This window comes from Ovis aries, chromosome 14 (genome assembly GCF_016772045.2).
Source record: "Ovis aries strain OAR_USU_Benz2616 breed Rambouillet chromosome 14, ARS-UI_Ramb_v3.0, whole genome shotgun sequence".
Taxonomy (NCBI): domain Eukaryota; kingdom Metazoa; phylum Chordata; class Mammalia; order Artiodactyla; family Bovidae; genus Ovis; species Ovis aries.
Window position 1 is genome coordinate 54,874,739 of NC_056067.1, and position 22,972 is coordinate 54,897,710.

The window sequence follows — 22,972 nt, forward strand, 5'->3', positions numbered from 1 at the left end:
TTTCTGAGGAGTTCACCACCAGTTAGGATCTGGAGCAGTTGGAGGTTAGGAGTTAGCGGGGCTCTGGGTTGGACATCTGGGCATCTGGGTGGGACTGACTCTGCCTTTCATGCCCCTGCCCACAGGAAGCTGGACGCCTTCATCTATGATGCGGCTGTGCTCAACTACATGGCCCGCAAAGATGAGGGCTGCAAGCTCGTCACCATCGGCTCGGGCAAGGTCTTTGCCACCACGGGCTATGGCATCGCCTTGCACAAGGGTTCCCGCTGGAAGCGGCCCATTGACCTGGCACTGCTGCAGTTCCTGGGGGATGGTGCGGCTGCACGCAGAGATGCCTGGGGAGGGGGCGGGGGAGGGAAAGTGGAGGAGGGGAGGCAAAGACCCCTGGGTCCTGGGGAAAGGTGGGGGGGAGGGTCTGAGGACCTAGACTTTCATATCAGATAAGATGATCCTCAGAGGGTGCCCACGGAAGGTGACAGACAGCCCACCCGCCTATCCCCAGATGAGATCGAGATGCTGGAACGGCTGTGGCTCTCGGGAATCTGCCACAATGACAAGATCGAGGTGATGAGCAGCAAGCTGGACATCGACAACATGGCGGGCGTCTTCTACATGCTCCTGGTGGCCATGGGCCTCTCCCTGCTGGTCTTCGCCTGGGAGCACCTGGTGTACTGGCGCCTGCGGCATTGCCTGGGGCCCACCCACCGCATGGATTTCCTCCTGGCCTTCTCCAGGGTACGGGGGAGAGAGGGGGGCGGAGGGGCGAGAGAAAGGAAGAAACTGGCAGGGATGGCGAGAAGTGGAAGGCAGCTGGGGAGGTCGGGTGCGGGAGAGGAGGGAGGGTCGGAGGGAAGGCAGGTAGTCCCCAGCATCCGGCGCTGACCCGGCTCCTCCCGCGGCCCCTACAGGGCATGTACAGTTGCTGCAGCGCAGAGGCTGCGCCGCCGCCCGCCAAACCCCCGCCGCCGCCGCAGCCGCTGCCCAGCCCCGCATACCCGGCGGCGAGGCCCCCGCCCGGCCCAGCGCCCTTCGTGCCGCGCGAGCGCGCAGCCGTGGATCGCTGGCGCCGCGCCAAAGGTGCGGGGCCGCCCGGCGGCGCGGGCTTGGCCGACGGCTTCCACCGCTACTACGGCCCCATCGAGCCGCAGGGCCTGGGCGTGGGCGAGGCGCGCGCGGCGCCCCGGGGTGCGACTGGGCGCCCGCTGTCTCCGCCGACCACGCAGCCGCCACAGAAGCCGCCGCCCTCCTACTTCGCCATCGTGCGCGACAAGGAGCCGGCCGAGCCCCCCGCCGGCGCCTTCCCCGGCTTCCCGTCGCCACCTGCGCCCCCTGCCGCCGCGGCCACAGCCGTCGGGCCGCCGCTCTGCCGCCTGGCCTTCGAGGACGAGAGCCCTCCGGCACCCACGCGCTGGCCGCGCTCGGACCCCGAGAGCCAGCCTCTGCTGGGTCCCGGCGCTGGGGGCGCGGGCGGCGCGGGGGCCGCGGGCGCTGGAGCCCAGGCCGCGCCGCCCCCGTGCCGCGCCGCGCCGCCCCCCTGCCCTTACCTTGACCTCGAGCCGTCGCCGTCGGACTCGGAGGACTCGGAGAGCCTGGGCGGCGCGTCGCTGGGCGGCCTAGAGCCCTGGTGGTTCGCCGACTTCCCCTACCCATATGCCGAGCGCCTCGGGCCGCCGCCGGGCCGCTACTGGTCGGTCGACAAGCTCGGGGGCTGGCGCGCCGGCAGCTGGGACTATCTGCCCCCGCGCAGCGGCCCCGCCGCCTGGCACTGTCGCCACTGCGCCAGCCTAGAGCTGCTGCCGCCCCCGCGCCATCTCAGCTGCTCGCACGACGGCCTGGACGGCGGCTGGTGGGCGCCGCCGCCCCCGCCCTGGGCCGCGGGGCCCCCGCACCGGCGCCGGGCCCGCTGCGGGTGCCCGCGGCCGCACCCTCACCGCCCGCGGGCCTCACACCGCGCGCCCGCCGCCGCCGCGCCGCACCACCACCGGCACCGGCGCGCCGCCGGGGGCTGGGACCTCCCGCCGCCCGCGCCCACCTCGCGATCGCTCGAGGACCTCAGCTCGTGTCCCCGCGCCGCCCCCGCGCGCAGGCTCACTGGGCCCTCCCGCCACGCGCGCCGGTGCCCGCACGCCGCTCACTGGGGGCCGCCGCTGCCCGCCGCGCCCCACCGGAGACACCGGGGCGGGGACCTGGGTACCCGCCGGGGCTCGGCGCACTTCTCCAGCCTCGAGTCCGAGGTATGACGCGGCCTGGGAGGCCCCGCCGCCCCCTCGGTCAGCGCAGGCCACAGCCCGAGGGGGCACGCGGGGTGGACAGGACCCGCGAGGGTTGGAAATGAAGAAAATGGAACTGGCCGGACCCCGCCTGGAGCAGCGTCCTGCGCGCCTCGCTATGGGGGGCACTTCAAACCGGAGGGGATTTGGTCCCTCAAATCTCACCCAGCCTGGGAGCAAGGGGGCGGGGGTCTCAGAGCCCACTGGACTTTTTTTTTAACCCGACAAGGGCTTTTTAACGTCACCAGATGGGGCGGGAGGTGGCGGGGTCACGCCACGCCCGCGTCCCACCCCCACGCCCGGGGCCGTGGCCCCCACATCACTGTGCAGCTCCCCGGCCCCCCAGGCACGCCTCCGGGGAAGCCCGTTTTTAACCTTTCATCCATTGGGACTCGAAACTGTGAGACGCGTTCGCCAAACTGTGACCCCAGACTGGCCCCGCCACACAGAAACCCCTGACCCCAGACTGTGACTTCCGACCCCTGAAAATGGTCATCCGACCCCAGACTGTGACCCCTGACCCCAAACTGTGACCCGAGCCCCAGACTGTGCCCCGACCAGACTGTGCCCCTCGACGTCAAACCGTGACACCCTCTTCTCCTTTTCCGCCCTCAGTAGCTTTCCCCTCTTTTGTCCTAGGACACGCCCCCAACGAAGCCCCGCCTCCACTGCCCCAGCGTTGATCCCAACCTCCATCAAGCCAAAACTTCCTACGACCAGCCCCAGGTGCCACCGGCCATATCCTCTCCAAATCCAACCCTTTCAGTAAAGACGCAGCAGACCCTCCCCACCCCGCCCCAAAACCTCCACCTCCCAGATCTCCAGCCGGGTCTGGAGCTGGGTTGTGGAAAGGAGGAGTCTGGGAGTCCACACTCACTACCAACCTCTTTTCCCTCTCTCCTGTACCACATTGCAGTGTTTGGAATAAACCATGTTTTTATGCCTCCTCAAGCCCAGTGTGAGCACCGTGTCCTTCTCTTAGTCCCCTTCAAACTTCTGTGGAGGAAACAGAAAGCGAGAAAAGTCCTACAGAGGAAGAGGGGGCAGAAAGAGAATTTCAGCAAGAACAGAGATCCTGGAGGGAGGTGGCTAATAAAGACCCAGAAAGAAGTGGTGAGAAAAGACCCTAAAAAGAGAAGGGCAGAGAGAATTCCCTGACGGTCAGTGGTTAGGACTTTGCCTTTCCACTGCAAGGGTTTGAACCCTGGTTGGGGAACTAAGATCCCACAAACTACCCAGCTAGGCCAAAACAGCTGGGGTGGGCTGAGAAAGGGTGGGGGCAGAAGGAGAAGAGGGGTCAGAGAACTCACTAAAGATCTGGGATCATAACATTTTAGGATCAGTCTAGGGTACCATTCCTATGGCAACAAGCAATGAGGCTTGCTAGGTTCTTAATATCCTGTTCATGCAAGGGAGGTGAGTGTCTATTATATCCTAGGCAATTCAAATATCTTGAATTCTGTTAATCTCACCAATGAGAATCTATTTCTAACATTTCATTATGCCAATTAGCCAAATCTCTGGTGTTGATGGGCAATAAAAAGAGCGGAAGCACTTGTAGTAGCTGCCTCTAGAGGGTAGACTTTCTGATTAAGTGCTTGCTGACCAGGGCTTCACCGTGAACGCCTGGTTAGGCAACTGACTACCCCTGGAGGGTAGATCCAACGAACTAATTTATACATATCATCCTGCCTACACTTAAGCATTTTGAAGTAAATTAAAGCCTTCATAACAAGGAGGGGAAAAGAAATCGGCTTTATGGATCCTCAGGGAGCAGAAACCTAGTCTCCTTGCCAGTAAAAGCTCTCATTTGCATCCACGAATAATTAATTAAGTAAGAAAGCATTGGGAGTCAAAAGTGGAATGATGGAATCCCGGTCTGAAGTGCCTGTATAGTTGATGGGGCAAACAGGCCTCCTGCAGAACTACAACTCCCAGGAGGCCTTGCCGCCGCTCTGCGGAAGAGCGCCCCAAAGTCACGGGAAGGGTATAGTTGCTTCGGATCTGCAGGCCTCGGTAGCCAAGCCAGGATGCTGTTTTCTTAGCTCTTCTTCGCCCTCTCCCCATCGCCCTAATTGGTGAACCGGGAGGTTTCCAAGGTAACCGGGCAGTAGGGCGGATCCTCCTAAGAAAGGAAAACGCAACCCAGAAGTGACGTTATTACCTCGCGCCAGTGGCGAGAGGCTCCGAAGATGGCGGCGCGCAAGGGTCGGCGGCGCACGTGTGAACCTGGGGAGTCTATGGAGACCGAATCCCAAGAAACAGGGTCTAAGGGTCAGGCTCAGGTCTACCTACCGGGCCGGGGACCGCCGCTGCGCGAAGGAGAGGAGCTGGTCATGGACGAGGAGGCCTACGTGCTGTACCATCGAGCACAGACTGGTAGGGCTGGGCACCCGGGCATCCTGGGTCCTCACGAAGGAGGAGACTGAATCTTGGGTCCTAAGGGGAGCTGATCCTGAATCTTTAACTTGAGAGGCTGTTTGAAAGAGAAATTAGGATTTAAGAGGATTGACATCACACTTAATTAAGAGGGCCGAGAACCCTCTGTCCAATCCTAATTTTCCCATCCCTCCTTCCATTCCCAGGCGCCCCCTGTCTCAGCTTCGACATAGTCCGGGATCACCTGGGAGACAACCGGACTGAGCTTCCTCTTACTCTTTACCTGTGTGCTGGGACGCAGGCCGAGAGCGCCCAAAGCAACAGGTAAGAACTGAGGCTTTACAGGGCTAGGGCCGTCTGAGCCTCCAGCTTCCTCTTTCTCAGGACCTAGAAGTCGGGGTTTCCAGGCTCCTCCCTCCCTCCTTCCTAAGGATCCCGCCATCCGGTGCCTCATTCCTCCCACACCTCCCTCAGATTGATGATGCTTCGGATGCACAATCTGCATGGGACAAAGCCCCCACCATCCGAGGGCAGCGACGAAGAGGAGGAGGAGGACGACGAAGAGGATGAAGAAGAGCGGAAGCCTCAGCTGGAGCTGGCTATGGTGCCCCACTATGGAGGCATCAACAGAGTTCGGGTAAATGCAGCCCCAGGAGCCTGCCCTGTGTACTCTGGAGCTCACCACCCCCCACGTCCATGCCCTTCAGCTCTAAGAAGAGCTCTTGGCACATAGTTTTTGAAATTAGTTATGTGTTAATTGTGATCGTTGTCACTATGTCCTAGATGCCATGGAAATGTTTTTCTTAAAATGTTCTTTCCTCTTCTGTAGAATGGTGAGAGTTAACAAACTTACTTGGTGGGGCTGATGTGAAGATAAAATGGAATAGCCAGTACCCTTATTTCAATAACTGAAATACGGTGATTTCCGGGGTCTAGAAACAGCACTTGGCAGTAACATGAGATCTATGTGTTTTCTGTTATTGCTCAGGGAGTGTCCTGGGCTGTGAGGTCACTTTTGCAATTCAGAGTTCTGGCTCCTTCTAATCAGGTCGATGTGAGAATTGAACTAGATGCTCTATGCAGTAGTGCTTGGAGCAGTGCTTAGCCCATAGTTTTTGAGAAGTGTTTCCACTGAGGTATTACTATGTTTCAGATACTGTTTTAGACCTGGGAAGTTAACAGGGAGCAAAGGGTCTCTGGCTCCGTGAAACTTACATGCCAGTGGGACAAGGGACGGGAAACTAAGCATATGTGTAATGTCCAAAGGTTCTAAGAGTTGTAGAGAAAAATAAAGCAAGGTAAGGGAGTTAGGGTCTTCTGGAATGGACTTGCTATTTTCTTTATTTAGTGAGTTTTTTAGTTGTAAAGAGTCTTTGTTGCTGCCCTCTGGCATTCTGTAGTTGCAGCAAGCAGAGACTGCTCTTACTTTCAATGCTCCGGCTTCTCATTGGCAGTGGTGTCTCCTGTTGCAGAGCACAGGCTCTATGGTGCAAGGGCTTTGTAGTTACATCGAGTGGACTCAGTAGTTGACGCTGTCAGGCTCTACAGCACTGGCTTAGTAGCTATGGATCATGGGCTTAGTTGCCCTGAGGCATGTGGGATCTCTCCAGACCAGGGATCAGAACAGTGTCCCTTGCACTGCAAAGCCAGATTCCAGACCACCAGGGAAGCCCCTGGGGTTGCTAGTTTAAACAGTGTGGTCAAGGAAGCATTCACTGATAAAGTGCCCTTTGAACAGAGACCCACAGGAAGTGAGGGAGTGAAGCAAAGCTATCTGTGAGAAGAGGTTTCCCAGCAAGGGACTAACAAGTGCAAAGGTCCTGGGGCAAACTGATTGAGGAGTTTTCGGGGAAGTTGGGGAGAACACTGCTGAATGGATGAGGGGGAGACTGACGGGGTTTGGCGGGTGGGCATGGAGGAGACAGATTGTTTAGGGCTTTGTGGGCCATTGTAAGGACTTGGCTTTTATGTGGGGAGAAACTGGGAGTCACTGGAGGGTTTAGAGCGAAGGGTGGATGAGATCTGACTTGTGTCTTAAAGGGATCCCTCTGTGTGCTGTATTGAGAATAGACTGCAGGGAGGACAGGGAAGGAGGGGGCCAGGACAGGAATGCAGGGAAGGGTGACTTCAGTGCCTGAGTGATGACAGCAGAGCTACCGAGAGAGGGTTGAAAGTGGTGGCATTTTGGGTGGAGCAGGCATAGTGTGAGGAAGGAGAGGCAAGTAGGCAGTGAGCCCAAGGTGGGGACCCCCCAGGGAGGGGTAGGTGGCAGTGGGCAATTGGGAACTTGGCTTTGGCCTTGGGCGTCTATAAACAGTCAGTTTGATGTGAGCCTGGAGTTGAGAGAGGTCAGGACTAGGGGCTACTGGAAACCTTGAGGCTGAACAGGATCTCCTAGTGAGCAAAGGTATACAGGCAGAGAGATCCAGAGACTGGGGCCTGGGACCTGCCTAGACTTAAACAGTTCCAGAGATCAGGAGTCTGAACAGATTTCTGGGGGCTCAAGTCTTGGGAGTTCAGGAGCTCTGTCATCCCTCAGCCATCATCTGTACCATAGTGGGGGGAGTTGTCCTGGAGCCCAAGCTGGTCTTCAAGTTGTGAGCCCATTCTCACAAAGGTTTCTGGGAGCTGTATTCCCGGGCTTGGGTGGGAGGCAGCTCTGGTTCTCAGGGAGGAAAGGGCTGTCGTCGTCACGCTGTGCTTCCTGTCCTGCTCACCTCCCCTCCCCTCCTCCCTACCCTGCAGGTGTCGTGGCTGGGTGAGGAGCCGGTGGCTGGGGTGTGGTCGGAGAAGGGCCAGGTGGAAGTGTTTGCGCTGCGGCGACTCCTGCAAGTGGTGGATGACCCCCAAGCCCTGGCCACCTTCCTCCGGGATGAGCAGGCCCGCGTGAAGCCCATCTTCGCCTTCTCTGGCCACATGGGCGAGGGCTTTGCCCTTGACTGGTCCCCTCGTGTGCCCGGTGAGTCCCGCGGGTGGGTGAGAACGGGGTCTGGTGAGCCACAGCCGGCTGAGTGTGACAAGGTCGAGTCCCGACTGCTTTTTCCAGGGCGCCTGCTGACCGGTGACTGTCAGAAGAACATCCACCTCTGGACGCCAACGGATGGGGGCTCCTGGCATGTGGACCAGCGGCCATTCGTGGGCCACACACGCTCCGTGGAGGACCTGCAGTGGTCCCCGACCGAGGACACAGTAAGGAAGGGCTGGGGGTCTGGACTCCAGGGTCTTGGGGGGAAGGAGGGGGCCGGGGGCAGGTCTAAGTGACGGTGCAGGGCGGGAGGGTCACTGAAAGAAAGGCTGGCCCACCACTGGTCCCCGGTCTCCAGGGTGGAGCGGGGGTCCACCGGGTTCCCTCCGACTCTGCCCCGTCCAGGTGTTTGCCTCCTGCTCAGCTGACGCCTCCATCCGCATCTGGGACATCCGGGCAGCCCCCAGCAAGGCCTGCATGCTCACCACCACCACCGCCCATGACGGGGACGTCAACGTCATCAACTGGAGCCACCGGGAGCCCTTCCTGCTCAGCGGCGGGGATGACGGAGCCCTCAAGGTCTGGGACCTGCGGCAGTTCAAGGTACCATCCCAGCCAACCCCTGAGGCGGGAAGAGCTCCCAGAGGCCACTAGGATTTGTGGGTTTTCCCTTCTGAGATGGCTTATACGCCAGAGCTGGCAAGGCCCTGCCATCAGAACTGGGATCCCATCAGAACTGGGATACTGATGAGGAAACAGAGTCAGGAAGGCTTGGGGCTAGTGTGGGGTCTCTCCCTCTACCATCTGGAGAGTTGACTGGAGGAACGGGGCTGGGCCGAGCAGAGACTACAATTCCCATCTGCCCGAGGGGAGCTGTGCACCGGCCGTGCTGCCCAGGGGCTCAAGGGCTCAGGGACTGTAGGTGGATTTTATAGGGTCAGCTGAGAACAGAGCTCAGCTCAGTCATGCTGGGAGCAGGCATGGAGGCCCAGAGGGACGGGAAGAGATAGGATGTGATCACCCAGCTTTGTGGTGACTCGGCAGAGCTGAGAGGAGCTCCAGGCCTCCCCCGGACAAAGCCATGACTCCATACACTTCTGGGCCTTCCTGGGATCGTCTTTTTACTCCCCCTCCAGTGTAATGAGCTCTACAGAATCAGCCCTGGGGAAGCTTCTTGACGTGGGTTCCAGCCCCCTTTCCCCTCCCGGGCAGGTGCATGGCCAACTGGATCACAGGCCCAGGTTGAAACTTTGGAACCACCCCTCCAAGTTAGAGACATGCTGATCCCGCCCCCAGCAGCTGTGCTTTTAGTAAAAGGGCTTTTCTTTGCATCTGCTCTCTCTCGAGCCTGGGAGTCGTGCCTGTGCCCCGTTAATGATTTAGAATCACTGGGGAGAGCACTTAGAAAACCCAGCCTTCTGGGTGGGGGAAGTGGGGGGACGTTTTAATTTTTTTTAATTTACTTTGAAAAATTTGTTTTGAAGACTCAATTTTATTTATTTCTTTTGGCTGCATGTCATGCGGGATCTTAGTTCCCAGCCAATCAGGGTTTGAACTGGCTCCCTCTGTATTGGAAGCGCAGAGTCTTAACCAGCAGGGAGTCCCCCACACCTTCCTTTTACAGGAGGTGGAGGCAGGCCCAGCGAGGAGCAAGGATTGGGGAGTTGTGACCTGGAGCTGGGTGGGGCTTCTTTGCAGGTGAAGCCACAACTCCCAGCAGGCCCTGGGGCACTACCCCTTTTTTACCAGCTGTACTCTGCCCTCCATCCCTTTCAGAGACCTTGGGTCTTTGGGGGCTGGAGGGGTGAAGGTCTAGCTGAACCCTAAGGCTGGAGAGGGGTGGGGGGCTCTGCCTGGGTCACCCCTGGAGTCAGGCTGAGGGACTCAGACGCCCTGACTCCCATCTTCCCGTAGTCTGGCTCCCCAGTGGCCACCTTCAAGCAGCACGTGGCCCCCGTGACCTCCGTCGAGTGGCACCCCCAGGACAGTGGGGTCTTTGCGGCCTCGGGTGCGGACAACCAGATTACACAGTGGGACCTGGCCGTGGAGCGGGACCCTGAGGCCGGTGACGTGGAGACGGACCCGGCGCTGGCGGGCCTCCCCCAGCAGCTGCTCTTCGTGCACCAGGGCGAGACGGACCTGAAGGAGCTGCACTGGCACCCACAGTGCCCTGGGGTGTTGGTGAGCACCGCCCTGTCGGGCTTCACTGTCTTCCGCACCATCAGCGTCTGAGCTTGGCCTGGCCGAGCCTGTCTGTTCCTCCACTTACTTGGAACTGAAGTTGAAGTTCATCATTTCCCTGGAAGGGACTCATTCAGATCTGCTGGCCAGTGCCTCGCCGAAAGGACTTGGTTTGGCCCTTTGGCCACCATGATGGATTCTGTCTGACTTACTGCTCTTTGCAAGGACTTGGTTTGGTCCAATGCCCCTCTTGCTAAGAGAGATGGTTTGACTTGTGGCTCTAAAAGTAAGACTCGGTTTGCTCCCCTTGATTCCTCCAACTGAAGCACTTGGGTTGACCCTTGTAAAACCACTGCCATTGCCTCCAGTGAACCCTCTGACCCAAAGACTTGGGTCAACCCAGGGAGCCCCACCTGTCAGAAGAGTCCATTAGCCCATTTCCCAAATGGGCCTGGGGTGGCCTGTGTTGCTGCGGGTATTTTGTCAGCTGCAGGCCCTGGGTTTGACTCTCTGATCTCTCTGCTGCTGGTCTCCCCCAGGGAACTCAAGCGCCTTAGAGTGGCTGGACCAAATTCGAGCTGTGGGTCCCTCCAGCAGAATTTGGTGTGGCCCTTGTCTTCCTGCCAGCTGGGCTGGACTGGGCGGAGCTTTCTCCCCTCCTCCCAGAGATAGGCACTGTGCAGGGGGCAAGTCAGGGGCTCTCAAGGGGCAATAAAGGGCCAGAATGGAGCCCGAACTGTGGGGGCTGGTCCTTCTGGCCGCAGTCTCATGAGGAAACAGGGAGGGTTTGGCACCTGGCTGTCCCTGGACCGCTGGGTCCAGCCCTCAGCCCATTGGCACTCTCTGGGTCTGCCTCTCCTAAATTTTATTCCATCTGGAACTCACCCCAGGTCTCGGTGGGGAAGAGTTATCTCATGTGTGTCCCCGTGTGCTGAGGCTTCACCTCAGGGGAACAGGGAGCCCCCGTCTCTCATCCTTCGCCCCTGCCCTCATCATCACTTTCTCCCCATTTCTTTGTTCCTTCGACTGTGTCCCCATCTTTCCACATCTCCTGGCCCCCAGCCTCTGTCTCTGTGCCCCCTCCCCCCGTGTCTCTCCTCTGCCACCGCTGTCTCCTCTCTAGCCTGCTTGGGCCGCAGCCCAGCCGTCCTGCCTGGCCATCCTCCCTGGCCATCCTCCCTGGCTCCCCCTCTGCGGCTCTGAGCTGGCCCCACCCCCTGCCCCCCCTCGGGCTAGGACTCCTCTGATCCGCCTGTGAGCACAGAGGTCGGGGGCCCGAGACGGGCCGCAGCACCGCAGCACCCACAGAGGCCTTTCCTTGGCCCAAGCAGAGGAGCCCCCGGCAGAGGGCATGGGGGTGGGCTGCCCCACCAGGTACGTGCCTCCACGCAGACACCCTGGGCAGGGGTCCTGACTTTGAGAGCTGTCCCCCGCCTCCCCCCACCATCTTCCTCGCTCGGGCATCTACCCCAGTGCTCCCACCCTATCCTCCCGGTTCCTCATCCCCCAGATCTGGGGCCCCCAGCCCAGCCCATCTCCCATCTCCATTTTCGGCCTTATTTTCACTGCCTCCGCGCCCCACCCCGGCATCCTGCATCTCTTCTTGTCCCATCTTCATCTCTGATCTGGTCTGTCTCCATTTCCTAAGATGGGATCTCTGCTTGTCTTTGCCCGGTTGCTCCTCGTTCCGCCTGCCTCTTTTCTGTCTCCCACTCTGTCCTCTCTGGGTGCCTGTGGCCATGGGGAGGTCCTCTGTCCTTTCCTCTTCGGGACAGCCTCTCCCTGCCCAGCTCTTACCCTCTGTACCCTGGTCTGTCTGCAGTCTCCATGCTACACCCCCTCCTGGCAGTTTCTGCCCTCCAACCTGCTGTTGCTCAGGCCCCACTGGGGAGTCGGGGGAGGGTCGTGGGGGGACAGCCAGGGTCTCAGGGAGCATGTGAAAATGCTTCCATGGGGGGGCGGGGGGGGGCAGCACTTGGGCGGGGCTTCTTGGCCCCAGATTAGACAGTGACTTTGAAACGAAGTTGACGCACCTTAAGCCCCATGTCGCCTTTATATGGAAACATTAAGCTGCTCTCCCAGGTCAGAGGGAGGCGGTGGGGGGGTGAGGAGGGCTTGAGGCTCTGGATCCGCTTCCCTCGGATCCTGCTGTCGGTGATGGGAGGTGCATGGGCCCCAAGGCAGAGCCCCATCCCAGCTCTCAGGGCCATTCTGGACTCTGACGGGACCCCCCCCCAGAGGTGAAAGGCGTCCCCACCCCCACCCCCAGCCTGCCTCGTGAAATGGACAAGATCACGTCTGTCTCTTGGGGCTGAGGGTGACAACGGGAGGATTTAGGGAAACGAGATCATGGGTTGCAAAGGCTCAGGACTCAAACCGGCAGCCCACCCCCGGCACTTCATGGCTCTGGCCGGATCTCTGAGTCCGCTCCCCAACCTGTGAAGCAGGGTGATGATCTTGACTTCCCAGCGTCCTGAGCGGCCAAGGTGAGCCCAGCGGGTGGGCTGCAGACTTCTGGGAGCTTGGCAAGGCTGGGGACTGAGGTGCTTAGGAAACAAGGGCGAGTGATGAGGTGGTCTGTGGTCCAGTCTGGCGCTCAGGCTTGGGCACCAGGAAGGCTGGATGGGAGTCCAGGGTCTGCTGTTTCCTTGACTGAGACACCTGGGACAAGGGATGAACCTCAGCGCCTCTGTTTGCTTTCCCGTCAAGCAGAGTCCCCACACCCATTGGTGTGGGTGTGAGGAGGCCCCCCACCCATCACCCACCTCCTGCATCATATCAGGTGGCCCCTGAAAGGGAACTAGTGGGTAGTGGGGACTCTGAGCAAGAGAGGGCTGCAAATGGCAACATTTGCCTGTATTCTAACCTCAGACCTGCCCCCTTCAACAGCTTCAGTTGCTGCTGCTTGAAAGAACAGTCTCTAATGCCCAGAAAGTTGAGGGTATAAAAAATGTTGGGGCACATCGTGGGCTGTGCACACAACCAGGTCCGCTGACTGGAGCCTCAGCTTTGCCTGTGTAGAGTGGGCCTAAGAAATGCCCATGTTGGGGGTGGAGACTGGGGGGTCACAGACAGCAGGTGCAGGGGAGTGGGTACATGCAAGTGTTGAACTTGATAGCAACTAACAACTCATTCCTCATGGAGAAAGTGCCCCCAGCAACTGGGCAAAGACAAGCAGACTTCCTTGTCGATCGGCTCATAGCACCCTAGAACCTGGCACAGGGAGTTCATTGTACCCAGGTGCTTGGTAGGTGTTGATGGAACTGAGATGCAAAACGTTTAACCCCTAGCCCAGACAGGTCCCTGAAGTCCCAACACCACAGTGCCAAGTGTTAACGGCGCAGCTGCTGGAGGGCAATGCGGTCTACAGGTCCAGGTGGGCCCCTTCCCTCTTCTGCGTCCCCCTGGTTCAACTAAGATTCCCTCCATTTCTCAGATAAGAGAACTGAAGCTCAGGAAGAAATGTGACTTGCCACCATTCGTATAGCTTTTAAGTGCCTGAGCTGGGATTCAGCCTAGAACTGCCTGATTCAAAAGCCTAAGTTCTTTCTTCTGGATTCCTTTTTAAAGATTTTTTTTGTTTGTTTTTTAATCCCCATTCCACAGATGAGCAACCTCAGGCTCCAAAAATTGAAGCAGGTGGTCCCAGAGCATATACTGGGTCAGCAACTGAGCCAGGATGGGACCCTGGGTCTATACAACTTGATCCTGACCTAGATAAAATCCAACATCCCCATTTTACTGCTGAGAAAACAGGTTTAGAAAGGTTTCCCCGTGATCTGAGAGTCAGGGCTGAGCCTAGGTTTTATTGTGCTTGTTTTTCATCACAGTTTCATTGAAGTGTAATCCGCATGCCCTACAATTCGCACATTAAAGTGTACAATTTGGTGGGTTTTAGTATATTCAGAGTTGTGCGACCATGTTGTTATTCAGTCACCAAGTTGTGTCCAACTCCTTGAGACCCCGTGGACTGCGGCGTGCCTCATGTACCCATCATCACTGTCCATTTTAGAACACTGTCATCACTCCAGTAAGAAACCCCATTCCTCTGGCTGCTGCTTCCCGATCACCCCATCTCTCCAGTCCCATCCACCACTAGTCTAATGTCTCAGCTTAACAGATTTGCCCATGCTGGATATTTCATTTAAGTAGAAGTATACAATATATGCTCTTTAGTGATTGGCTTTCACTTCACATGGTGTTTTCAAGGTTCATCCACATTGTAACGTCTATCACTTTTTATTCTTTTAGTTACTGGGTAGTAGTCAATTGTGTGGACAGACCATGTTTTATTTATTCATTCATCAGTTGATGGGTATTTGGGCTGTTTCCATCTTTCGGCTGTTGTGAATAATGCGGCTGTGAATATCCGTGTACAGTGTGTGGATGCTTGTTTTTAATGCCCTTGGGTAGATACTTGGGTGTGGAATTGGCAACTCTACGTTTCACCATTTAAGGAACCACCAGACCATTTTCCACACCAGCTGTGCAATTTTACATTCCACCAGTAATAATAGGAAGGTGCCAGTTTCTCCACATCCGGGTTAACACTTTTCTGTTTTGTTTTTTCTTGTTTTTATAGCCATCCTAAGTGAGTATGATGTGGTAACTCACTTTGGTTTTGATTTGCATTTCCCTGATGGCATAATGATGTCAATTATCTTTTCCTATGTTTATTGACTATTTGTGCAGTTGACCCTTGAACAACATGGGGGTTGGGGGTGCCGACTCTCTCCAGTCAAAATTCCAAGTATAACATTATTATTTATTTCTTTTATTTGCTGCCTCGGTCTCAGCTGTGTCATCCAAGATCTTTCCTCGTGGTGCAAGGCCTCTCTAGTTGTGGTGCTTGTGCTTAGTTGCGCTGCATCATGGGAGACCTTAGTTCCCTGACCAGGGATGGAACTGGGTCACCTGCACTGCAATGCAGATTTTCAACCACTGGACCACCAGGAAAATCCCTGAGTTGATCCTCTGTATCTATGGTTCTGAATCCAAGGATTCAACCTACCACAGAACATGTAGTACTACTCTAGGATTTATTTTTAAAAATCTGCGTATAACTGGAACCATGCAGTTCAAACCCATATTGTTCAAGGGTCAACTATATCTTTTGGAGAAATGTCTGCTCAGATCCTTTGCCCATTTTAAAATTGGGTTGTCTTTTTCTTATTGAGCCATAAGGCCTCTTTATATATTGTGGATACAAATTTTTTAGATATGATTTGCAAATTTTTTTCTCCCATTAGCAGAGGGTCTTTTCACTTTCATCTTAGGGTCCTTGGACGCACAAGAGTTTTTAATTCTGATGAAGCTCAAGTTGTCTGTTGTCTTTTTTTCCTTTTGTCCTTTTTTTTCCTTTTGTCGTTTGTGCCTCCTGACCCACAGGTGACCTTAGAGCCCTGGATCATCTCTCCAAGCTGACTCCATACAGATCAGCAGCTACCATTCAGTCTTTTTTTAATTTAAATTTTTATTGCATTATAGTTGACTCACAATACTGTGTTTCAGGTATACAGCAAAGTGGTTCAGTTATATATGTATGCTTTTTCTGGTTCTTTTCCATTGTAGGTTATTACAAGATATTGAATATAGTTCCCTGTGCTATACAGTAGGTCCTTGTTGTTTATCTCTTTTATATATAGTAGTATGTATCTGTTAATCCCAAACTCCAATTTTATCCACTCCTCAACCCTCACCCCATCTCCACTCCTTTCCCTTTTGGTAACCATAAGTTTGTTTTCTTTGTGACTGCTTAGTCTTTTATGAGTCTGGACTCTGGATCTGGACTGCTAGCACTCAAACCCCAGCTTATTCAGCCATGACCTTGGGCAAGTTAAATGTTCTGTACCTGTTTCCTCATCTGTAAAACAGCGATGATGTTTATGCTGCTGAGGTTCAAATATCTAAATTCATGTGACGTGCTCACAACACTGGCTCTAATAACTGTAGTGCTTGTAACACTACTGCTGCTACCACTATAGTTGTGTTGTTGTTGATACACAAATATCTCCTATAGTATTACCATCAGTGTTGTCCATTCTGATTTTCCACCCATTTGCCAGATGAGGCCACTAAGGCCCAGTAAGTATCCCTGGCCAGTGAGCCCCGCCCCGCCCCCATTCCTGGCACTCTTGACGTGGCTACCCGTTGCTTGTCCCCGCAGGTTCGGGGCGCCCGCCCCCTGCTAGGCCAAGTGGAGGGGGTGTCCCCGCCCAATGGGCCTGGCCAGGGCCCTGCGCCGCCTCAGCGGCGCCCTGGAGTCTGGAGACGACAGGGCGGGCGATGAGGAGGAAGCCGGGCCGGGGCTGTGCCACAACGGGTGGGCGCCAGCGCAGTCGCCCGTGGGGCGGCGCCGCGGGCGCTTCGTCAAGAAGGACGGGCACTGCAACGTGCGCTTCGTGAACCTGGGCGGCCAGGGCGCGCGCTACCTGAGCGACCTCTTCACCACGTGCGTGGACGTGCGCTGGCGCTGGATGTGCCTGCTCTTCTCCTGCTCCTTCCTCGCCTCCTGGCTGCTCTTCGGCCTGGCCTTCTGGCTCATCGCCTCCCTGCACGGCGACCTGACTGCCCCGCCGCCGCCCGCACCCTGCTTCTCGCAGGTGGCCAGCTTCCTGGCCGCCTTCCTCTTCGCGCTGGAGACTCAGACGTCCATCGGCTATGGCGTGCGCAGCGTCACCGAGGAGTGCCCGGCCGCTGTGGCCGCCGTGGTGCTCCAGTGCATCGCCGGCTGCGTGCTGGACGCCTTCGTCGTGGGCGCCGTCATGGCCAAGATGGCCAAGCCCAAGAAGCGCAACGAGACGCTGGTCTTCAGTGAGAACGCCGTCGTGGCGCTGCGCGACCGCCGCCTCTGCCTCATGTGGCGCGTCGGCAACCTGCGCCGCAGTCATCTCGTCGAGGCCCACGTGCGGGCCCAGCTGCTGCAGGTGCGAGTCTGCCCCGGGGCAGGCCACGCCCCCTGGTGGGCGGGCCCCTCCGCGAGGTCTGGGAGTGGGAGCCGCGGGGTTGGTGGGAGTTGTAGGTCTACCGAGCAAGTGTGTGTGGAGCCTGGAAGGGACTTGGACTACAATTCCCAGCAGTCTCTCGGGCAGGACACTTGCCTTACCTTGAGGGCTGAGGATGGTTCCCAAAGCTCTGTGGGAAATGTAAACCCAAGAGAAAGGTCTGTGATCATTTCTTCCTGGAAGCCTAGACTTGAGACAGATTTTGAGACTTAAAGAGTCCCCTGGGACTTGCTTCCCCCGTGGAACTGTGGGAAATGCAGGCCTGCGAGGTCCACTTCTGATCGGTAACGACTCTTGAACGACAATTCCCAGAAGGCTCTGGGGGCAGGGAAAGCGCCCACCCAGGTTGGTCTGAAGAGGCTTTAATTTTGCTGGTGGTGAAAACCACGGCTTAGGTTTACGGTCCCCAGCCAGTGTTGTGGTACAGAGAGAGGCCTGTGACGGAGGTCAGGCTCCTACGGGCTTGTGGGAGATGCAGGCCTGAGGATGGGGTGCTACTCACACCTGCAGAGCCAGGGAAGACAATTCTCCGTGGCCTCTGGGTGTGTGGTCCTGCAGCATTTGTGGGAGCCTTCATTTTCCACCTCTGGGGCCCATACTTTCCCACCAGCCTCCTGCTCAGAGAAGTACAGGGCAGGGGGTTGGGAAACTCTAATGTTAGCCTCTCAGCAAAAAACAAAAACAAAACTACAATTCCCATTGGCCCCTGGGGCAATGGCTCCCTCTGGCACCCTGATGAAAGAGCCTTAGTGTTTCTAGAATTGTGGTCAAACTGCCCAAACAAATTCTGGGGCAGTAGCAGCTCCTGCCCCAGTAAAGACCCTTAAGTTGAATGCAGGGTTGGGGCTGGACTTAGATGAGAAGAGGACAGGGTTGTGGTGGGAACTACAACTCCCAGCAGCCTCTAGGGATTCATGTAGACATTGGCAAGAGAATGGAGCCCCATTCTCCACTTCCCTCTCCTGCTTGACTGAAATCCAGAGATTCATGACCAGGAGGGACACTGTCTTTCCCTGAAGTCTGTAGGGCATTGACAGGACTTGATAGGTGGGTATGGAACCAATGGGTAGGTGCGGTGAAACTGCCGATACCTGGCTTGGGGTTAGGCTTCCACCCCACAGAAATATACAGGCACACAAGGGGATGGAGGTAGTTGGGTTGAGGGGTGGGCAAGAGAATATCCCAGGGACTAGACTGAGGCAATGGTGAAACAGGCAGAACATAAGCATAGCTTCTGTTGGACTTAGATTGTCATCCTGGTTTATCTTTCTCTGGCCATATAATGAAAGCCATTTTTCTATCCCTCTCCTCCTTCTCCAATTGCTTTCGGATGTGGTTCTTATCGTCTGTTGTCTCTTTAACTGTTTCTGTCTTGCTGATTTCTGTGGCTCTGTGCCAATGTCACTCTGTCACTATCTTTTTCTCTCCCTTGTCTTACTCGAATTTCCTTCCCCAAACCCTGAGTCTCTGTCTACCCTCCCCTCTTCCTCTGGGTTTCCATCCTCACCTTCCTGGACCCCCATCTTCCTCTCTCTGGGTCTGTGTCCTCCTTTTTCTGCATCACCATCCCTCTCTCTCTGGGTCCATGTTCTTTCTGCACCCCTACCCCTACTGGTCTCTGCCCTCCTCTTCTTCTGTACTTCTATCCCCTCCTCTTGCTATCTCTATCTCCATTCATCTCTCTGCTTCCTGCTGTCTTTGGCCACCTGCCTTTTGCTGCAGCCTCGAGTGACCCCGGAGGGTGAGTACATACCTCTGGACCACCAGGATGTGGACGTGGGCTTTGATGGTGGCACTGATCGCATCTTCCTTGTGTCTCCCATCACCATCGTGCATGAGATTGACTCCGCCAGTCCTCTGTACGAACTAGGACGGGCTGAGCTGGCCCGGGCTGACTTTGAGCTGGTGGTCATTCTCGAGGGCATGGTCGAGGCCACAGCTATGACCACACAGTGTCGCTCTTCCTACCTCCCTGGTGAGCTGCTCTGGGGCCATCGTTTCGAGCCGGTCCTCTTCCAGCGTGGCTCCCAGTACGAGGTCGACTATCGCCACTTCCATCGCACTTATGAGGTCCCAGGGACGCCTGTCTGTAGCGCCAAGGAGCTGGATGAACGGGCAGAGCGGGCCTCCCAGAGCCCCAAGTCTGGCTTCCCTAGCTCTCTGGCAGCATTCTGCTATGAGAATGAACTTGCTCTGAGCTGCTGCCAGGAAGAAGATGAGGAAGAGGAGGCCACAGAGGGGGATGCGGCAGAGGCAGAGGACAAGGCTGCCAGCCCCCAAGTTCTCACACCAACCCTGGCGCTGACTTTGCCCCCGTGACACAAGCTGGCATCCTGTTATTTGCACCCCTTTCCCAGAGGTAGCAAGATGGAGAGTTTGGGCCCTCTCCTGGGGTGGAGGCAGGTGTTTCCTAAGACCAACAAGCCTGCTGAGTAAATTATTAGCTGGTGATGTTCTGCCATGCCTAGTGGACCCACCGTGAACATACTGGAGGGACCTTAACTCCTCTGAATTCTGTGCTCCCTCCTGAGACCCACTTGTCATTCCAATTCCTGAGGCTCGCTAGAGATAAGGGACCCAGAATTCTGGACCCCTCAAGAGGCGAGGACTGGTGATTCTAGATTCCTCTAGATGGCTGGTTTGGTTTGTTAAGCAGGATCATGAAATGAAGTATAGACAGCCTCCAGGGGAAGAAGTCAGCTGTTCTCAAGTAGCAACAGAGATCCAGAATTCATTGGCCTGAACTGACTTTAGATTCAAGGAACTGTTGCTTCTCGACTCAGTTGACTCCATAGCAAATCACTTTTTCTAGATGACCTAAGGAGGGGAAGTTATGGGATGCTCCCAAGAGTTTAAGACTACTGATTGATCAATGACAAAGACTGTTGATTTCAAGTCAAGGAAAGACTTTGTGGCTCCAGAAAACCCCAGAGTTGAGATTCTGTGAATCCAGATTGGCCGCAGAGGCCAGCACTGGGGGTTCTAGAGCAGCTTTGACCTGAGAGTTGGACTATTCCAGAAACTAACGAGTTATGTCTCTAGAATGCACCAAACAGTGGAGAGTCTGTGGGTCTACAAGGACTAAAGTGACAGACTGGGAGTTCTTGATAGGCGACAACTCCAAACCCACTGGGGGTAGAACATCCAACCAGAGAGAGATGCAAGCCTTCTCCATGATCCACAAGCTCTGTGTCTTTTTTCAAGTGCCATTCTAGAATATCCAAAGGAATCAAGATTCTGTGACTCTAGACTGATCACAGTCAGGGAAGGACTGGCAGTGATGATGTCAGATTTGCTGGTTCCAGCTTTCCCAATGGAGTGGAAAGTATTGATGAGGATAGATGACTTCTTTGTGGTTCTGTGATGCCAAAAGGAGTCAAGGCTCCAGGGACCCAGAGTTGTCTGTTGTCAGTCTGGAAGTTCTAATCAGCTCCTGGATCATGGCTGTTCGAGGAGGTGGACTTGGGACTTGACCAGCAGCATTGCTGGGCTGACCTAGAAGGTGAGGGCCCGGATGAGATCCTGTGGGTAACAGGACTGGTTATTGGGCAAGAGAAGGGAGAGGCCCAAGGCTGGTGAGTCTACAGTGCTCTGGAATCTTCCATCTAGTGATGTGTCTCTATTTCTTAAAGATTATACATATATGTATTATATATATATATAATATGAATAAAGATATCTATCTATTTTTTTTCCTGTGGTTCCTACAGTAGGGTTAGAAACTGAGCTTGAGGAAGTGGAATGGAGTCCTTCGTAAGGATCCAGGAAGTTCTGCTCTGAATCCCAACTCTGCCTCAGCTGAGTGTGTGGCTTTGAGCAAATCACCCCCTCTCTCGTCACCTCAGTTTGTGCTGTGCTGTGCAAGTCACTTCAGTCTGCAAGGACTGACTCTTTGCGACCCTCTGGACTGTAGCCCTCCACGCTCCTCTGTCCATGGGATTCTCTAGCCAAGAATACTGGAGTAGGTTGCCTGCCCTCCTCCAGGGGATCTTCCTGACCCAGGGATTGAACCCCCGTCTCTCACATCTCCTGCATTGGCAGGCGGGTTCTTTACCACTAGCGCCACAGGGAAGCCCTCACCTCAGTTTTCCCATCCATAAAAAACAGGGCATTGGAAATTGAAGTTGTCCAAGGGCCTTTCCACTAGCATTATTCTTCACTGAGGGTACAATGAGGGTCTCGGAGATACCCCAGTCAACCACCCCCACCAGGTGCTGGAATGCCTGGCCTTCTGGGAGAAACAGGGATGGGAGATGCTCTCAGAATCTAGGTCTGAACTTGGATGCCTGCATGACAGGGAAGGCAAGGGAGAATATGGGTTGTGGCTAAGGCCAGAATCACCTCCTTTCTGGCCCAGCTTGGAGGGGCAGGGGAAGGAGGAGTTACCTCTGAATGTCAGGGGAATGTATGTGTTTAGGGAGGCTTGTCCCCCAGGTCAAATTATTGGGAACCCCAGTGGTGTGTCTGGGAGTGTGCTTCTGGGGTACATATGGGTCCTTGAATCTGGCCTCTGCCCATGCTGCTATCTACCTAAGTGCCTAGCAGGTGGAAGCCAGTCGAAGAAGGAGTCAGTGCCAAGGAGGACATGTTCCCACCTCTGTGTGCCAGGATTGAGGGCAGGCACTGTCATTGCCCATCAGCCTGTCCCGGTGCTGCGTCAACCCACTTGCCCCCTTCCTGTTTCCCCACCTCCCTTTATCCTGCAGAATCTCCAGATAATAACCGGATGGGATTAATTAGCTGGCTGCTCCCCCACCTCTGGGTGGCTGGAGTAGGCAGCAGGACAATGGAAACCTAAGCATGAAGAAGGGTGTTAAATTGGAGATGAAGGGACAGGAAAAGGGTTCTGTTTGGAAGGGGAGCGAGTGGGGTCAGGACTGGCACAACCTGAGCTTCTGGTAGGGAGGGCAGAGCCTGAGCCACTCATAAAGGTCACTGAGGGGATTAGGAGGCTTCGTGTCTAATCTGTCAGCTTAACCAGGTCCTGGCCTGGAATCTGTCCCTGCCTGCCGAACTCTGGGACGATGAGTGAGGCCCAGGCCCAGACACGACCCTCAGACCCAATTTGGGACCTGTCCGTGATGGGGGTGCCCAGTTTCTCCCTCCAAGCCAGGCCCCTGCACCTGTTTTGCCTTCAAGGAATGGAAATGAGAGGCGGGGGAGGGGAAATGGCCTCAGATGCCAGAGGAGTCGGAGAAGAGGGAGGAGTTTAAGAAGAGCAAGAGTATGAGAGGAGGGGGACGCGAAATGAGACAGAGAGGAGGGAAAGGGCTCGGAGAAGGGAGAAGGGATCAGAGGTGGAAGGATGCTGAGGAAAGGGGAACTGTCCTGGGCACGGAAAGGATGCTAACCTAAAGGAGGAGTTTGGGGGAGAGAGGGAGGAAACTGAGAGGCTTCGAGAGGCAGGAAGGCAGAGCCTGTCCTTTCACTGGATTTGGCCTTCCTCTATAGTCCCATTCTCCTCTACAGAGACCATAAAGCGCAGCATTTGGAAGAAAGTCTTTTTTTTCACCACTCCTTGACTCTGAAGAGGCTGAGGTGGATGGGGGAGGTCAAAGGAGGAGGGTAAGGAAAGGGTCTGCAGATCGGAGAGGCCAGTACATTTGAGAAAGGGGGCCAAAAGGAAAGTGAGCCAAAGCGGCTCCCGGTTGCTTGGCAACCACTGCGGTCAAAAGCCAGGCGGGCCAGCTAGGAGGTGTGGCTCAAGGAAACAGCAGGGAGCTGTGGCCCCGCCCCCTAGCAACAAGCCTAACAAAGTACCGCCCCCTAGCGACGTATTGCTATAGGCCCGGCTCGATTGACCTGGTATCCTATTGAGCAGAGCCCTTGCGCAGGCGTAGTCCTCCCTCTGCGTCTGCTTAGTCCCGCCTCCATGCATCTCCTTTTCGAGGCTTCTCATTGGAGGGGAAGCCTGCCAAGAACCCTTTGGTTTCGGAGGCGGGGCCCGGCCCCTGCTCTCACTCCAATTGGCCCCACAGACCGTCTACTTTGGGCTGAACGTTGCTACGCCTGCTCCTAGTGCGCCTATTGGCCCTGGAGGGCGATCCTTCGGTTTCGGAGGCGGAACAGAAGAGAGGGCACGCCGTGGATTGGGCGGTGTCAAAACGAGGGGCGGTCCCTACTGGCGGGGCGGTTGGGAGACGAAGGGAGAGTCTTTTCAGCGCTGAGGACTG

At 56.1% G+C, this 22,972-nt stretch overlaps 3 protein-coding genes and 1 long non-coding RNA gene across 5 annotated transcripts in view; 3 read left to right on the forward strand and 1 right to left on the reverse strand.

Moving 5' to 3' along the window:
• GRIN2D (glutamate ionotropic receptor NMDA type subunit 2D) overlaps positions 1–3,221 on the forward strand; it is a 38,673-nt gene extending 35,452 nt beyond the window's left edge. For both annotated transcript variants that reach the window (XM_060398727.1, XM_042232266.2), the window contains 3 exons: positions 126–313; positions 503–735; positions 909–3,221. In XM_060398727.1, the coding sequence (XP_060254710.1) occupies positions 126–313; positions 503–735; positions 909–2,240 (1,753 nt within the window). In that variant the 3' untranslated portion in view covers positions 2,241–3,221. The remainder of the gene's footprint in view (positions 1–125; positions 314–502; positions 736–908) is intronic.
• LOC114118016 (uncharacterized) overlaps positions 1–5,043 on the reverse strand; it is a 26,721-nt gene extending 21,678 nt beyond the window's left edge. The window contains exons 1-2 of the long non-coding RNA XR_009596370.1: positions 4,933–5,043; positions 4,566–4,746 (exon numbers count right to left, since the gene is read on the reverse strand). This is a non-coding gene — a long non-coding RNA (uncharacterized LOC114118016). The remainder of the gene's footprint in view (positions 1–4,565; positions 4,747–4,932) is intronic.
• On the forward strand, positions 4,443–10,524 carry GRWD1 (glutamate rich WD repeat containing 1). The gene is made up of 7 exons (XM_004015351.6): positions 4,443–4,649; positions 4,856–4,973; positions 5,124–5,286; positions 7,395–7,608; positions 7,696–7,838; positions 8,020–8,217; positions 9,529–10,524. Exons 1-7 carry the CDS (start codon positions 4,463–4,465, stop codon positions 9,844–9,846), a joined length of 1,341 nt encoding a protein of 446 aa, XP_004015400.1. The 5' UTR covers positions 4,443–4,462; the 3' UTR covers positions 9,847–10,524.
• A 516-nt stretch (positions 10,525–11,040) lies between these two features.
• On the forward strand, positions 11,041–20,485 carry KCNJ14 (potassium inwardly rectifying channel subfamily J member 14). The gene is made up of 2 exons (XM_027977589.3): positions 11,041–16,721; positions 18,522–20,485. Exons 1-2 carry the CDS (start codon positions 16,014–16,016, stop codon positions 19,116–19,118), a joined length of 1,305 nt encoding a protein of 434 aa, XP_027833390.1. The 5' UTR covers positions 11,041–16,013; the 3' UTR covers positions 19,119–20,485.
• The last annotated feature ends 2,487 nt before the right edge of the window (positions 20,486–22,972 follow it).